Raw genomic sequence first — 15,247 nt, forward strand, 5'->3', positions numbered from 1 at the left:
TGCAGTTATTGGGTAGAATATTCTGTAAATGTCTGCTAAGGTCCATTTGGTCTACAGTGATTAAATCCAGTGCTTCTGTGTTGATTTTTCTGTCTTGATGATCTGTTTGGTGCTGTCACTAGAGTGCTGAAGTCCCAACTATTAGTGTAATGCATCTCTTTTCTTAGGATTGTGATATTTTACACTGGACTGATCCTTGTATAATTATATAATGTCTCCTTTAGTCTTTTTTAACTGTTGTTGTTTTAAAGTCTGTTTTGTTTGATATGAGAATAGCTACTCGTGCTCGCTTTTGGTTTCCATTTGCATGGAATATCTTTTTCCACTCCTTTACCTTAAGTCTATGTGAGTCCTCATGCATTAGCTGAGTCTCTTGAAGACAACAGATACTTCATCGGTGGATTTTTGTCCATTCTGCCATTCTTTACCTTTTAAGTGAAACATTTAGGCCATTTACATTCAGCATTATTATTGAGATGTGAGGTACTGTTTTATTCTTCATGCTAGATGTTGCCCAAATACCTTGTGGGGTTTTTTGTTGTTGTTTGTTTTGCTTTTTTCATTTTGTTATTGTTTTATAGGCCCTGTGAGATTTATGCTTTAAAGAGGTTCTATTTTGGTGTATTTTGAGGTTTTAAGATTTAAAGCTCCTTTTAGCAGCTCTTGTAGTGCTGGTGTGGTAGTGGTGAATTCTGTCAGCATTTGTTTGTCTGAAAAAGACTTTATCTCTCCTTCATTTATGATGCTTAGTTTTGCTGGACACAGAAGTCTTGGCTGGCAATTATTTTGTTTGAGGAGGCAAAAGATAGTACCCCAATCCCATCTGGTTTATAGGATTTCTGCTGAAAAATCTGTTGTTAATCTGATATCTTTTCCTTTGTAGGTTACCTGATGCTTTTGCCTCAGAGCTCTTAAGATTCTTTCCTTTGTCTTGACTTTTGATAACCTGATGACTGTTTGCCTAGGTGATTATTTTTTGTGATAAATTTCTGAAGTGTTCTTTGAACTTCTTCTTCTTCATTTTTTTTTTAATGGAGTTTCACTTTTGTTGCCCAAAGCTGGAGTGCAATGGCATGATCTCAGCTCACTGCAACCTCCATCTCCCGGGTTCAAGCGATTCTCCTGCTTCAGCCTCCCGAGTAGCTAGGATTACAGGCAGTACAGGTGTGCACCACCACACCCAGCTAATTTTTAGTATTTTTAGTAGAAACAGGGTTTCACCATGTTAGCCAGTCTGGTCTCGAACTCCTGACCTCAGGTGATCCTCACACCTTGGCCTCCCAAAGTAATGGGATTACAGGTGTGAGCTACTGTACGTAGCCTCTTTGAACTTCTTATATTTAGATATCTAGATCTCTAGTGAGCTCAGGGAAGTTTTCCTCAATTATCGTCACAAATGTGTCTTCCAAACTTGTAGATTTCTCTTCTTCCTCAGGAACACCAATTATTTTAGGTTTGGTTGTTTAATATAATCTCAAACTTCTTGGAGGCTTTGATCATTTAAAAGAAATGTTTTTTCTCTGTCTTTGTCTCATTGGGTTACTTTGAAAGCCTTTTCTTTAAGCTCTAAAGTTCTTTCTTCTACTTGTTTGATTCTATTGTGGAAACTTCCCAGGGCATTTTGTATTTCTCTAAGTGTGTCTTTCATTTCCAGAAGTTGTGATTGTTTTTTCTTTATGATATCTTTTTCTCTGAAGCACTTTTCCTCTATATCCTGTATTGTTTTTGAAATTTATTTAAGTTGTCTTTTACCTTTCTCTGGTATCTCCTTGAGTAGCTTAATAATCAGCCTTCTGAATTCTTTATCTGGCAGTTCAGAGATTTCTTCTTGGTTTGGATCCATTGCTGGGGAGCTGGTGTGGTCTTTTGGGGGAGTTATAGAACCTTGTTTTGTCATATTGCCAGAATTACTTTTCTGATTTTTTCTCATTTGGATACACTATTTCAGCGGAAAAATCTGGAACTCAAGGGCAGCTGTTCAGATTCTTTTGTCCCACAGGGTGATCCCTTGATGTGGTACCCTCCCTGTTTCCCTAGGAGCCAGATTGTGGTGATTGTTATTGCTCTTCTAGGTCTAGCCACCCAGCAGGGCTACCAGGCTATTAGCTGGTTCTGGGGAATGTCTGCAGAGTCCTGTGATGCAATTTGTCTTCAGGTCCACCAGCCCTGGATACCAGCACCTGTTCTGATGGAGGTGGCAGGGGAGTCAGGTAGACTCTGTGAGAGTCCTTGGTTGTAAATATGTTTACTGTGTTGTCTTTCTTGAATGCTGGTTATGCTAGCAGTGAAGTTGTCATGTGGACAGACTCAGGACCACTGGTTAGCCAGGATGTTGCAGGCAGTGGAATTAGCTGTTGTTTTTTCCTTCATTAGAGCAGGGTTGTTCTGTTATGAGTTGCTATAATGTTCTGAGTTGGTTGACCTTGAGCCAGGAGGTGGTGCTTTTGAGAGTGTGCCAGCTGCAATAGTAAAGGGGGATATAAGCTTGCTCTGATTTGGCCAGGACAAGTATTCAGGCTTCTCAGGTGATGGATGGGATCATAAAGCTCCCAAGAGTTTATGTCTTTTGTGATTCACTATTGGACCGGGTAGAGAAATACCATCAGGTGCAGGCAGGATTAGGTAGGTTTGAGCTCAGACTCTCCTTGGGTGGGGGTTGCTGTGGCCACTGTGGGGAGATCAGGGGATGGTTCTTGGGCCAATGGAGTTATGTTCCAGGGGGAATTATGGCTGCCTCTGTCACCAGGGAAGTGGGGGAAAGCTGGTAGCAACAGGCCTCACCCAGCTCCCACACAGTTGGCAAGGCCAGTCTCACTCCCAGCATGCCCTGCTAACAGTGCCGAGTTTATCTCTAGGCAGCCTGCAGCCTGGGACTCAGATCTAGTCCCAGGCTCTAAGCTTCCCTGCTGAGGAAGCAAGCACTGCTTTCAGGCCACACCTTTGCCAATCTGCCACACTGTCAGCCTCATCTCCACTGTGCTTTCTGCAACAGTTCCTGTTTGCCCCCAGATTATTCTCAAGAGGGTTTGCACCCAGTCAAAATTATTACAAAGTTCAGCTGGAAGCTTCTTTCACCCTGTGACCCCTCTCAAATTCTGCCAGTTGCCTTCCCCGAGGGCCCTTGTGAGATAGAGTCAGGGATGGCTTCCCTGGGCTTCAGCTGGAGAATGGGACTGCCTACAAGGCTTGTCCCACTGCTGCTTATATTTTCACATTTCACAGCAAATCCATTTCAGCTCTAGGTAAGGCTAAATTCTTCTCCCATAATCTGGATTTTCAGGTTCCTCAGTGGGGACGTGTGCTTGGAAGCAGATGTTTCCCCTCTCAGACTTTGGGAACTTACAAATTTTCACCTGTCTTGCAGAATTTGCAATAGCCTGCCGCTTCTTTCAAAGGATCTGCGATTTCTTTTGTTTTTCTGGTATGCTCCTGCAGTTGTTCCTGGAGCAAACGTCCACAGAGTGAGTGTCCACACACTGTTCTGTCCGTCCAAGTGGGAGCTGCATGTCAGCCCTGTCCCCTATCTGCCATCTTCCCTCTCTTTCAATAAGCTTTTTTAATATTATGATTTTGAATTCCTTTTCTGGCATTTCATCAATTTTTTTGTTGCAATCTGTTGCTGGAGAATTGTATTCCTTTGGAGGTGTCACATTTTCTTGCATTTTTATGTTTCTTGTGTTCTTATGCCAATATCTATGCATCTGGTGTAACAGTCATTTCTTCCAATTTTTGAATTGGCTTTCATAGGGAAAGACTTCTTCCTACATATGTATCTATGGTGTTAGTTGGGTAGGGCACTTTAGCTTTGATACTGGGAGCATGCAGTAATTTCGTCTCCATGATTTTTTGGCTGTAATTACTATCAGTGGTGTCTATGAATTCCTTAGTGACTTAAACTGCAGTTGTTATTGGAAGCTGTGGTGAGGCTTTGCTGGGGATGGGGACACCAAGTGGGCTGGTCTTTAGGCCTCAGTGGTGGCAGCAGTAGACTGAGCCTGCCTGTCTTTGGGCCCCCAGGTGGCATACATGGGCACTGGTGTTAGCAGGTCCAGGCAGACCAATCTTTGGACCTCCAGATGGCTTGCTCTGGTGCCAACAGTGGCAATGGGTGGCTCTTCAGGTTCCTGGGTGGCATGCATGGGGCTGGCAATAACATTGATGGTGGTAGACCAACCCTCTGGCTCCTAGGCAGCATCCATAGGGTACTAGTGGTGGCAGTAGTGAGCTGGGTGGCCCCATCCTTAGTTCCCTAGGAGGAGTATGTGGACACTGCAGATGCTGGTGGTGGTGGGCAGGGTGGGTCAATCTCCAAGTCCATGGATGATATATGCAGGTATCAATAGGCTGAGCAGATTCACCCTCAGGCACCTGGTAGGAGTGGGTAGAAGCTGACCACAGGCAGGGTGAGTTGATCCCCAGGCCCCAACAATGCACAGAAGCACCGGTGGGCATGACATCACATGGGTCAAGCCTGTCATCAGCCTCCCAATGGTGGGCACAAGCACAGGCTGTGATGGTCAGGGCTGCTCAATCTCCAGGCTCCCAGTCAATGTCTGTTGGTGCCAGCAGGGTAGGTGGCCCTGTCCTCAGGTCCAATGAGGGTTTGCATGGGTTTCTGTGGCAGGGGTCAGGGCAGCTCATAAGGGTCTTTTTTTTTTCTTTTCATTGTACAATGCTATTCCCATAAAAATAAAGGTCTTTAAAAATTGTTGTTGGGTTTTTTGTTATTGCTATTAATATATTCAGACTGACAATCAGTAGTTTAGGCCACTTGGTGTCATGCTTTTTTTTTTTTTTTTTTTTTTGAGACAGGGTCTCTCTGTTGCCCAGGCTGTAGTGCAGTAGCTTGATCATTTGATCATAGCTCACTACAGCCTTGACTTCCTGGGTACAAGTGACCCTCTCACCTCAGCCTCCTGAGTATATGGGATGACAGGCATGCACCACCATACCCAGATAAATTTTTTTATTTGTAGAGGTGAGGTATTATATTTCCCAGACTGGTCTTGAACTCCTAGGCTCAAGCAATCCTTCTGCCTTGGCCTCTCAAAGTGTTGGCATTACAGGTGTGAGCCACTGTGCCTGTCTTCTTTTTTAAGTAATATCTACTTATGGTATCATATATTATAAATCTAGTTGTTGTGTTTTGTCTAGATAGCAGTTAGCTTCCTAAAACTCGGGCTTTCATCCTTCAACTCTGTTGAGTAAAATAAGCATTTAGTACCTTGTACCTCCCACATATAACAGTTTTAAAATTCATACCAGAGGAGATACATGTGTGTACAAGTCAACAGCCTTATTGATCCCAGAGTCTTATGAGAAGATATAGCATGCACAGGAAAACTTCTAATACAAAAGAGCACCTGGTATTAAGTGAAGTTATCATGCCAGTTAAGCAACTGGCGTATGAACTCATTTAATTCTCACAATAGCATGAGGAGGTCGAAGTACTATTCATATCTCTATTTTACAGATAAGGAAAGCACAGAGAGGTTAAGTAACATGGACAAGCTATTTAATAGGAAGGAGCAGAGCTTTGTATGCTTTGGGAAAAATTGGTCCAAAAATACAAATATTAAGGCTATTGATACATATTTGGAAATTATTTTAGAAAAAGATGTGGCTCTTCTTGCATTCCTAAAAGATTCTAATGTTCAGATGGGAAATGAGTGTATAGCCTAGTCAGCAAATATGTACTGGTGGCTGTTTTCTGGAGGCTTTTGTTATATGAGTGATGGATATACTGGAAGGTACTGCCAAGAAGCTGCTTCTCTGAGATCTTCGTACAGAGACTAACGTCGCTATGAGCATGTAGTTCTGGGATCTAGACCTACATTGCTTTGTATATTTAGTAGTGGATTGCATTTGTACAGCTTTGCTGGTATGGGCTCTACTTTACTCCTGGAGCTAGTGGATTTTTATCAAGTTAAGCATTTTACCTGCACTAGCATTCCATTCTTTACCTAATTTAGTTGTGTAGCAAATCTGTTGAGCATCAAAGTGTCAGTTGTGGATTCTTTGGCAGAAGTAAAACCAGTTTATGTTTCAGTAAAACTAACAGTGAAAGCTCTTTCTATTCCTATGTCCTTTGAGAGTTTTATTCACAATTTCCTTGTTATTGCTCCTTCATAAAACACTGAGTAGAAAGGAGGCTTCTTAGGACAGAGGGGACTTGTTCCTTTTTTATTTTTTAACAAAAAAAGAACCTCTGAGAATCCTGTCCCCAACAATGTGGTCAAAACTAAGCCATGGTGTGGTGTGCCCATATCCATAAACTTGTGTATCTCCATACCTAACAACGCTGCTGGGCTCAAGGGAAAAGAGTACTGTTTGTGGAATGAATCCATTGTCACGTAGATAACCCCAAGCAGGGAAGGCAGCTTATGCTTCCATAAGGCTTAGCAAAGTCTTCTCATGTGAGAGCTGGCAAAGAATTTGAAGATCCAAAATATCAGGGTCCATTTTGAAAGCTGGGGCAATAGCGGAGGGGATGTCGAAAGTCCTGGTGTATAAAGGGTGGGTCACCTGAGGTGCAGTCCAAAGTCCATGAATAAACAGAGGTTAGGGGTAAAGGAAAGAAGGCACCTGAGGTGGCCCCTGTTTTCTTTATTTGGTTATTTGTCTATAGCTACCCCACCCTCATTGCCCTCCCCACAACACTCCCCCACCTCCCACCAAAAAAAAAAGGAAGAATAGAAACTTTTGAACCCATGTGGGGATTTCACAATCATGTCTTTTTTTTCTTGGTAATGTTCTGCTTTGACATAATAACAAATCTGTTTATGTTTGCAAAGGATTAGCTATGGACCCTGCTTCTGGAGCAAAACTCAGACAAGGATTTAGCAAATCTTCTAAAAAAGATTAACTCCTAGAAGCCAGGTAAGAAAAAAAAATCACCTCTAATCCAGCTGTTGCTGACCAGTTATTGACTTTTAAGAGAATGGATGCATAGTAGGCAAACTGAAGAGACATTTGGACAAACTCCAAGTTGGGTTAACAAAATGTATGCCCTTGAAACTGACTCTTTTGTTAAACATACAGTTTAAAGAGGATATTCAGTTTTTGATTCATGACTTAATAGGAAAGGGGAATGATCCCTCACTTTTGACCTGAAAGGTTACTGCCTTGTCCCTTTTTCTGAGTACCTTACCCTCACAAAGAATAGTTCCCCGAAAGTGTGAATTGTTTGTAAAATAATTAAAAGTCTAAAGTAAATGCCTCTTCTTTCTGCTTTCAGACTGCCTCCCTGAAACCCATTAGCCTGGATGGTTGCGTACCTGAGAATGCCACCTAAGGGGAAGGAACGGTAGATGTGATGTCGGTTTATACACCCTTGATTCTTCTTGAAGCATCACTTAGAACAAGTAAAACTAGCTTCAAATTTTTATTTACTCCCTTTAAAGTTTTCAAAACAAAAGCATTAAACACATCAACCTGTATAATACATGATTCAAATTCACTTGAAGTTTAATTGGACATTTGATGGGTTTTTTAAGACAATGTTGCTTTGATATTAGAACCTTTTTAGTAGACTAGTAATTGGAATACTAACATTATTTACTTACTAGGAAAATCTTTAACTGGCTTCATTTTATATACTAGCTGTGAAATCTCAGTTTTGATATTGGCATCTAGTAAGTATTAAATTATAGCTATTATACTTATTTTAAATGTTTATGTATATACTGTGTAGAAGTGTCTTACACATACCAGTCACACAGACCATATCTGGGAGGAAACACTGAAGTGGAAGAGAAAAGATTACCAAAATCTTCCATCCTGTGGGAAGAATGTTCTCAGTGGCCTCAAGCCATTTATTTATCATGGCCAAATCAGAAGCTATCTAATCATTTCTTTAGCACTGATTTATGCAGAGCTCTGTTGAGAAGTGACTCTCTCTTCTCTTCGCAGTCTTTTTTTTTTTTTTTTTTTTGGGGGGACACAGGATCTCACTCTGTCACCCAGGCTGCAGTGGTGCGATCTTGGCTCAAGCAGTACCTCCCACCTCAGCCTCCCAGGTAGCTGGGACCACAGGCTTGCGCCACCACAACCGGCTAATTTTTTATATTTTTTGTGGAGATGGGGTTTCGCTATTGGCCAGGCTAGTCTTGAACTCTTGAGCTCAAGCCATCTGCCTGCCTTGGTCTCCCAAAGTGCTGGGATTACTGGCATAAGCCACTGTGCCCAGCCTCTTTGCAATCTTAAGGGTCAATAGACCTCTTTTTGTAGAGTCAGTTATACTTAATTCATAATTTTAAATCCAAGAACTTTTTCTTAACCTCGTAAAATTTTAATTAGAACAATTAAACCATTTCTTTCTGTCCAAATTTAAGTAGGAGAATCCCAGCCTACCCCGACTTGTAATGCAGAATATCTGAAATTCTTATGATCTGTATTTTGGGGACCAAACTCCAAATGTTATGTTCTGTGTTCAGGAAAATCAAGTATGTGTTGTGGAACTCACAGGAGACAGTAGTAAGCCATGTAAAAGTATCTGTGGAAACTTCTATAAATGGATGTCAGGAGGTTTTAGCTGAGATGAGCTACTCCTCTTTCCCCTTTTGCTCTGAGAGATTGCTTTCCCTCTGAGAACAAAGAGGGGATATGGGAACTGACTTAAACATCCCCAAGCAGTGGATCCTACTAACGGAATAACTTACATCACTTTGTCTCATTTCCTCCCGGCAGGTTTCATTGTAGTTTAAAGACCCAGGTCTGTCTGGCAGCTGGGTCTCATAGATTAAACTTCCTTCTCAGTTCCAATCCTGGGTAGCTGTTTGCCCCTTAAGTGGTCATCAGCATCATTGTTAAGGAGTGTGAGTGGGTCAGGTTTTCTCACATTTGACCAATAGACTTCTTGGATAGACAGACAAACTCGTCTTCCCTTTCTCTACCTACCCCCACCCTATTTAGCGGTAAAACAAACAGAAATGGGCCTGTCAGATTTAAGGGGCATAATACGTTGAGAAAAACCCAATAAGAAATAAGTACATTTCTAATTTGGCTAGAAATTAATGGTAAACACCGTTGTAAAAGTGGGTCATGGTAGCCCAGGTTAGACTAAACTCTGGTGGATAGTATTCTGATCCATACATTAGAAATAAATTATGTCACATTATAGAATGATTTAAAATATTGTATTTTTAGAAATAAGATCTTAGCGCTGTGAATTTAATGGAAGCATATAAGCTTCCATCTTAAGTCATAATTATTTTACTCAAAAAAAGTGAAGTTTCTAATCGATGCCCAGTAGCGGTCAAAACAGTAGTTTCTGTGGGGGAAGTAATGACCAGGAGGGGGCATGAGGGAGCCAGGTGGAGCCGGAAGTGTTTTCTGTCTTGATCTGAGTGCATGTAGTTCATGCTGACACAGGTGGAGCTGTATGAAAAATTAATCAAGCCAAATTGCAAGATTTGAAAAGTTTATTATATGTAAGATATATGTTTATGGAAAAGAAAGCCTCTAAAAACATAAGACAATGGAGCTTTAAAAAAGGTTAGGTTTTACATTTTTAAAACTCATTAATAAGATACCAAATTCAAGAGATTATAGTTACATTGTAAAACATAATCTTCTTTTAATAAAAGCTAATAATGACTGATGAATTACAAATGCACTTATTTATTGGTGATTAAAAACAATACTTAAGAACTTAAGCAGCTTGAGTAGTAGTTTAAGCTAGACAGAGCAAAGAAAATTCTTGTTTAATAGATATATATTTTTAATTCCAGTAATAGTTTCTTAAATTCCTGTTAAAAATATAATCAATATTAAAGTCAGCAAAATGCCTTTGACTGACGCCTGGATTATTTTACCACTTAACCTGGTTACACAGTGATTTTTTTTTTTTTCTGTCAGATGTAACTGACAACCAGTTTAGTCTTTAAGATAAATGAAGTGATAACTCACATTGCAGCATCTTGTGGAAAATATTCAAACTACATTTAAAATGCTTCTGTAAAATGGAGAACTCTATTGCTCCACAAGAAAATGTATATGTAAAACTACAGGTTGGCTATGGTAATAGTAACTAAACTACATCCAACCCTGAAGGTAGAAAAATCCCTGAAAAGAAATACACAGCCTAGTCATAATATATCATATAAAGGTTATTTTCTTATTTTGAAAATTCTCCCAGATTTGGAGAAATCCAAACCTTCCCATAGTTCCCTTACTAGGCAGTGCCACATAAAGTTATTTAGTTAACATTATGATCATGGCTTACGATTAAATTCCATATGACAAACACTTATATATAGCAGCCGTCATTTTGGATGTTGGTTATGACAATATTTGCAGTTTGATTACAGAACACGCGTTCATTAAATTTGGTACAAAGCATGAACACTCAGGACAGATTGGCACAATACATGCAGTTTGAGAATTCTCTTATCTCAAGCCAGTCATCACTGAATAAGCCATAGTCCCAGTCTCGTTTTCCAAATCTTTCTCATATTGTAACTGACATTTAAAATGCTTCTTAAAACATCTTCCAGAATATGAAAAATACACTTTAAAAATCAATTATCTGAATGCATGATGGAAATGAGGCAGGATGGCAGAGCCAGTGCCAGCTGAGAACACATGAGGGATGGGGGGCAGGGGGAGCTGGCCCAGGCTCACAGTGCCCATGGCAAGTGGGGGTTCTTGCTGCTGCTGCCCCAGACAGCTTAACCTGTGGGGCAGAGATTCCCCAGGCCCCAGGGCAAGAGTGCTATTCCCAAAGGTATTTTGGGTAGCAGGAGGGGGCAGCTGCCAGAAGCCCAACAGGGGGGACAGGTCCAGAGAGGCAGGTATTGTTAGGTTCACAGCATCTGCAGGCAGCTCCTTGGGCAGGTTTACTTTACCAGCATTTCCCTTAGCCAGATCAAAACCTGGGTTGAGCTTTTGAGGTGACTGAGGCTCTTGCAGAGGCAAGTCCTCAAACAAACTGATATTGCAAAAACCTTTAGTATCTGCTTTGAGGGGCAGGCTTGCAAGTGGGGAGTATGAGGTAGAAGTGGTGTTGTACTTGTGACAGGGAAGGGGTGGCGGAGGAGAGCCAGGGGATACCGAGGGGTGGAGGGAGGACAGGGACTCTGGCAGCGGCTGCATAGGCTGGGCGGCTTGTTCTGGGGGACTGAGGGTGAGACTATGGACCTCAGCTGGCAAGCTACTTGCGAGCCCGTTCTGGGCAGAAGCTCCTAAAGGGAAAGGAGGCAAGGCAGCAGCCTTCAGTTGGAACGAAGGCGAGATGGTGTGGAAGGTGCTCAGAAGGTCTCCGGTCTGCAAGCTCTCTTTCATCAGCTCCTGTGAGTGGGTCTTCTTGGTATGCCGGGTGAGGTGATCCTTGCGCCCAAATCTCTGGGCACAGAACTGGCACAGGAAGTCCTTGCATCCTGTGTGGACCACCAGGTGGCGTCGCACATCCTTCCGGGTGTAGAAGCATCTTTCACAGTGGTCGCACTGGTGCTTCTTTTCCTTGGTTCCGCTAGGGGGCTTCTCTTCCGCATGGGCTTTGAGGTGGTCCAGTAGCACCTCGGTGCTCCCTAGCTCCAGGGCACAGACCCCACAGGTGAGGTCCCCACTGCTGGCCGCATGGAGGGCCAGGTGCCTCTTATAGCCCAGCATGGTGTTGTACTTCTTCCCACACTCCTCACACCCAAAGGCCATTTTGTTGGGGTCGTGGGTCTGGAGGTGGTTTTTCAGGTGGTCTTTCCGGTTGAACGTCTTCTCACAGTGAGCACACTGGTGAGATTTCTGGGGAGAATGGGTAGCCATATGCCTAGGAGCAGAAGGAGAAATTTTGCAATAGAGAGTTGTTTTAAGAGCTGAAGAAAGGTATAGAAACAATATTATATCAAAATGTTAATAGTTTTCTCTGGGTCTTGGTATAATCTTCAAAATTCTTTCCTATATTTTCCAAATATATAAACTTTTATAAGTAAAAAAGCAAGCAATACTAAAGCCATAATACATTTTTCACACCTATAAAACGTTTTTTGAGACAGGATCTCACTCTTTTGGCCAGGCTGGAGTGCAGTGGCACGATCATGGCTCACTGCAGCCTCAACATCTTGGGCTCAAGCAATCTTCCCACCTTAGCCTCTCAAACAGCTGAACTACAGGCACACACCACCAGGCCTGGCTAATTTTTTTTTTTTTGGAGAGACAAGGTCTCACTATACCCATGCTGGTCTCAAACTCCTGGGCTCAAGTGATCCTCCCGCCTTGGCCTCCCAAAGTGTTGGGATTACAGACAAGAGTCACCGTGCCTGGCCAGAATGTTCTTAAAGATAACATGTTTTTTTAATGTATACAGATTTCTGAACAAAGTATGCAAGTATTTAAAAATACATGACCATGAAAAATCTTTTTCAGGAAGGGGTTAAAGGGGTCTTTTGTACTCTGGAAACTCAAGTGACTCAATTTGCCTGCTACCCAGAACCACACAAAGCCCCAGTTTTAGGTTATTGTTCCTAGTTCCTATGTTTCTGTTGTTTGAGACAAAAAGTTCAGGCCATGGACATGTAACTCTTAGGAGCCTCTTAAAAAGTCCATCCTTAACCTCAGAAAAGTGTCTAATAGGACCCTCAACATCAGCCCACTGCCTTGCTTTCAGCCTCAGCCTCTGCACGCCGTGAGATCTCACCACTGTCTTGATTTCCTTCATTCAGTGCTTGCCTATCAGCTCTTATCTCTGATTCTGCTGCCTGTCTCCGTTACTTCAAATTTTCCCTCTAAGCCACCTTCGACTTACTTCTTAAAGGTCACTGGTAATTTCATTGGCAAAATTCAAAAAGACTTACTTTCTTCTTTAAATATGAAGCTGCTACTTCTAATAAGAGTTGTAAGTTTGTCTTCAACAATGGCTTCAGGGACAAGCTGTAGTCCGACTAGTCAATTTGGAATTTCAAAATAGCTATTTTATATTTGTGAAGCAAAAATTAGTTATGGAAAGCCATCACAATTCCATCTCTTTCATAGTTCCACTGAATTGCTAACATCTAAACTCAACACTGGCTTTTAAAAACGCAGTGGTATAAGGAAACCCTGAGTTTGTCATCCTTAAGCTTTAAAAAGGTTCATTTTAATAACTAAAACGCAGAGCACTATATGTTAGCATCTCCTATAAAACAGAATCCTTCATTACAACTTGTAGCTTCATATCCCTCAGGGCAGATACCTTCTTTAGGGGTTTTGTCATGAGAGGTTAAAGCTTGTCCTAACTGACAATTTAAGTGCAGTTGTACCCTGTGAGCTTTCACATTAGATACAGAAGATTTTCTAACAACTCATTCCATAAAAGAGATAGGATCTCTTTAAGACAGTATGTTTAAGTCAAAAGTATACCTAATTACACCTTTCAGCCAACATCTGCCCTATACTGTTTATTCCTGCCCCTTTTGTGGAGCCAGAACTGGTGAGGGGTCTACAATAGCAGCTGTTGAGTGGAGGCCCCCACCTAGAGGCCAACTGGAAGCCAGTTCAAAAAATATAAAGCTAATCTGAATCGAACTGTCATTTTCTTAAAAATAAAGTACAACCTCATACCTCCCTCCTCTGTCACAAAAAAAAAAAAAAAAAAAAAAAAAAAAGCCTGCTGTGTGCATCCCTTCCCTCCAGTACACCACAGCTTGTTTGCACATAAATGATAACGTGGTGGGTACCATAAGGCAGGGACAGGAACCAATACGATGGGCATCTGAGAAATCAGATTGTGCTGGTGTTTCCATGTTCTAGGTCTATCTAAATAAATGCACAGGTTGGAGAAAGGGTTTTTAGAGCATGTTAGAGGGCAAATAGCCATGTTGTTCTGCAAGATATCCATATGTATATATATATCGCAGGAATAAATATGAAGGGGGGGCTGGCTTACACACTCGGTATTTAAACCCTTTTTTTTTTTTTTTTTTGGCCCAGTACTGGTGAACGGGACCCCATAGCTCTCGGGTCAGTTTGTGCCTCTCTCTTTTCTTTCATTATAGAGGATTTTCATCTGATTTGATTTCATTTATCACCCATGGGTAGATCAATACCAGGTTAACGACTGCACCTGGTTATTTCCTACCCACTCTTTCCTGTCCTACACCTGTACTACCTGTAAGTGGGGTGCAGTCTGACACCCCAGTAGTACTTGAGCAAGACCACTGCCTTCCAAACTTCATTAGCTCCCACACTTCTGAATTTCTTGACTCTTTCCCTTGCCTGTCATCTACTTCTTTCCCTTTTAATTTATCCCTTACTTACTTATGCAACAATCCTGATCTAGAACATTCTCATCCTATAGCTGAAATTACTTCAACAACTTGTTTCTTTCCCTCAGTTTTTCATCTTACTTTATAACCCATGAAAACAGCTTTAGTATGTCCTAGAGTCAGTACCCAATGCCACCATCTTTGGGTATCATCTGGATCATGTCAGTGATCTTAGAATTACTTAGAGGTTGATTGCTCACATTAGGACCTCCAACCTTGCCAAATCATCTTTTCTTGCCTGTTGCTGTCTCTAACTGGTTTCATTATATGCTGTACTAGGACCCACATTCTGTTTTCTGGTTAAGCAAGTCAGTTATTTTTTCCTTCAACCTCTGTTGCCTCATCATCCTTTTTTTGAGATGCAGTCCCACCCTGTCACCAGGCTGGAGTGCAGTGGCTTGATGTCAGCTCACTGCAACCTCTGCCTCTCGGGTTCAAGCGATCCTCCTACCTCAGCCTCCCGAGTAGCTGGGATTACAGGCGTGTACTACCACGCCCAGCTAATTTTTTGTATTTTTAGTAGAGACGGGGTTTCACCATGTTGGCCAGGATGATCTCGATCTGTTGACCTCATGATCCACCCACCTCGGCCTCCCAAAGTGCTGGGATTACAGGCATCATCTTTTTTTTTAAAAGCAAAACCGAAAGCATCCTGCCATCTCACACTCTTCCAGTCCTTTATTATATCACTGCTTCAGGCAAGAGAGGCGAGAGGCAAGAAATGCTGGGGGCTGAGGCAGGGAAGGCAGTTCTTGCATAAAGTACACTGACAGCTTCCCTTTTTGCCTCTCTTTACACCCTTAACTGAACAAACCATTTTCCTTGCTCAGAACAACTACCTTCTAAACATGACTTAAGACTTCTTTTTCAGCGCAGTTTACCATAGTAAATTATTTCTCGGAACATGCGGGGTACTGATTCTACCCCTGTCATACCCAAATACACATATACTCAGGTCCTGCAGTCCACCCTGTGGACCGCGTGTGTATGAAAAGTCAGCCTTCAGTATA

The 15,247-nt window shown here is 41.9% G+C and overlaps 2 protein-coding genes across 35 annotated transcripts in view; one reads left to right on the top strand and one right to left on the bottom strand.

The window, feature by feature from the left end:
- The window catches only part of ZC2HC1B (zinc finger C2HC-type containing 1B), a 73,777-nt gene extending 66,338 nt beyond the window's left edge, over positions 1-7,439 (top strand). Inside the window, exons 7-8 of the mRNA XM_054491533.2 lie at positions 6,795-6,879; positions 7,238-7,439. Of these exons, the coding sequence (XP_054347508.2) occupies positions 6,795-6,865 (71 nt within the window). The 3' untranslated portion in view covers positions 6,866-6,879; positions 7,238-7,439. The remainder of the gene's footprint in view (positions 1-6,794; positions 6,880-7,237) is intronic.
- A 1,965-nt stretch (positions 7,440-9,404) lies between these two features.
- The window catches only part of PLAGL1 (PLAG1 like zinc finger 1), a 120,513-nt gene continuing 114,670 nt past the window's right edge, over positions 9,405-15,247 (bottom strand). For all 34 annotated transcript variants that reach the window (XM_054491522.2, XM_063666700.1, XM_054491514.2 and 31 more), the window contains one exon: positions 9,405-11,764. In XM_054491522.2, the coding sequence (XP_054347497.1) occupies positions 10,525-11,764 (1,240 nt within the window). In that variant the 3' untranslated portion in view covers positions 9,405-10,524. The remainder of the gene's footprint in view (positions 11,765-15,247) is intronic.

The sequence above is a fragment of the Pongo pygmaeus genome, chromosome 5, assembly GCF_028885625.2.
Source record: "Pongo pygmaeus isolate AG05252 chromosome 5, NHGRI_mPonPyg2-v2.0_pri, whole genome shotgun sequence".
NCBI classification, from domain to species: domain Eukaryota; kingdom Metazoa; phylum Chordata; class Mammalia; order Primates; family Hominidae; genus Pongo; species Pongo pygmaeus.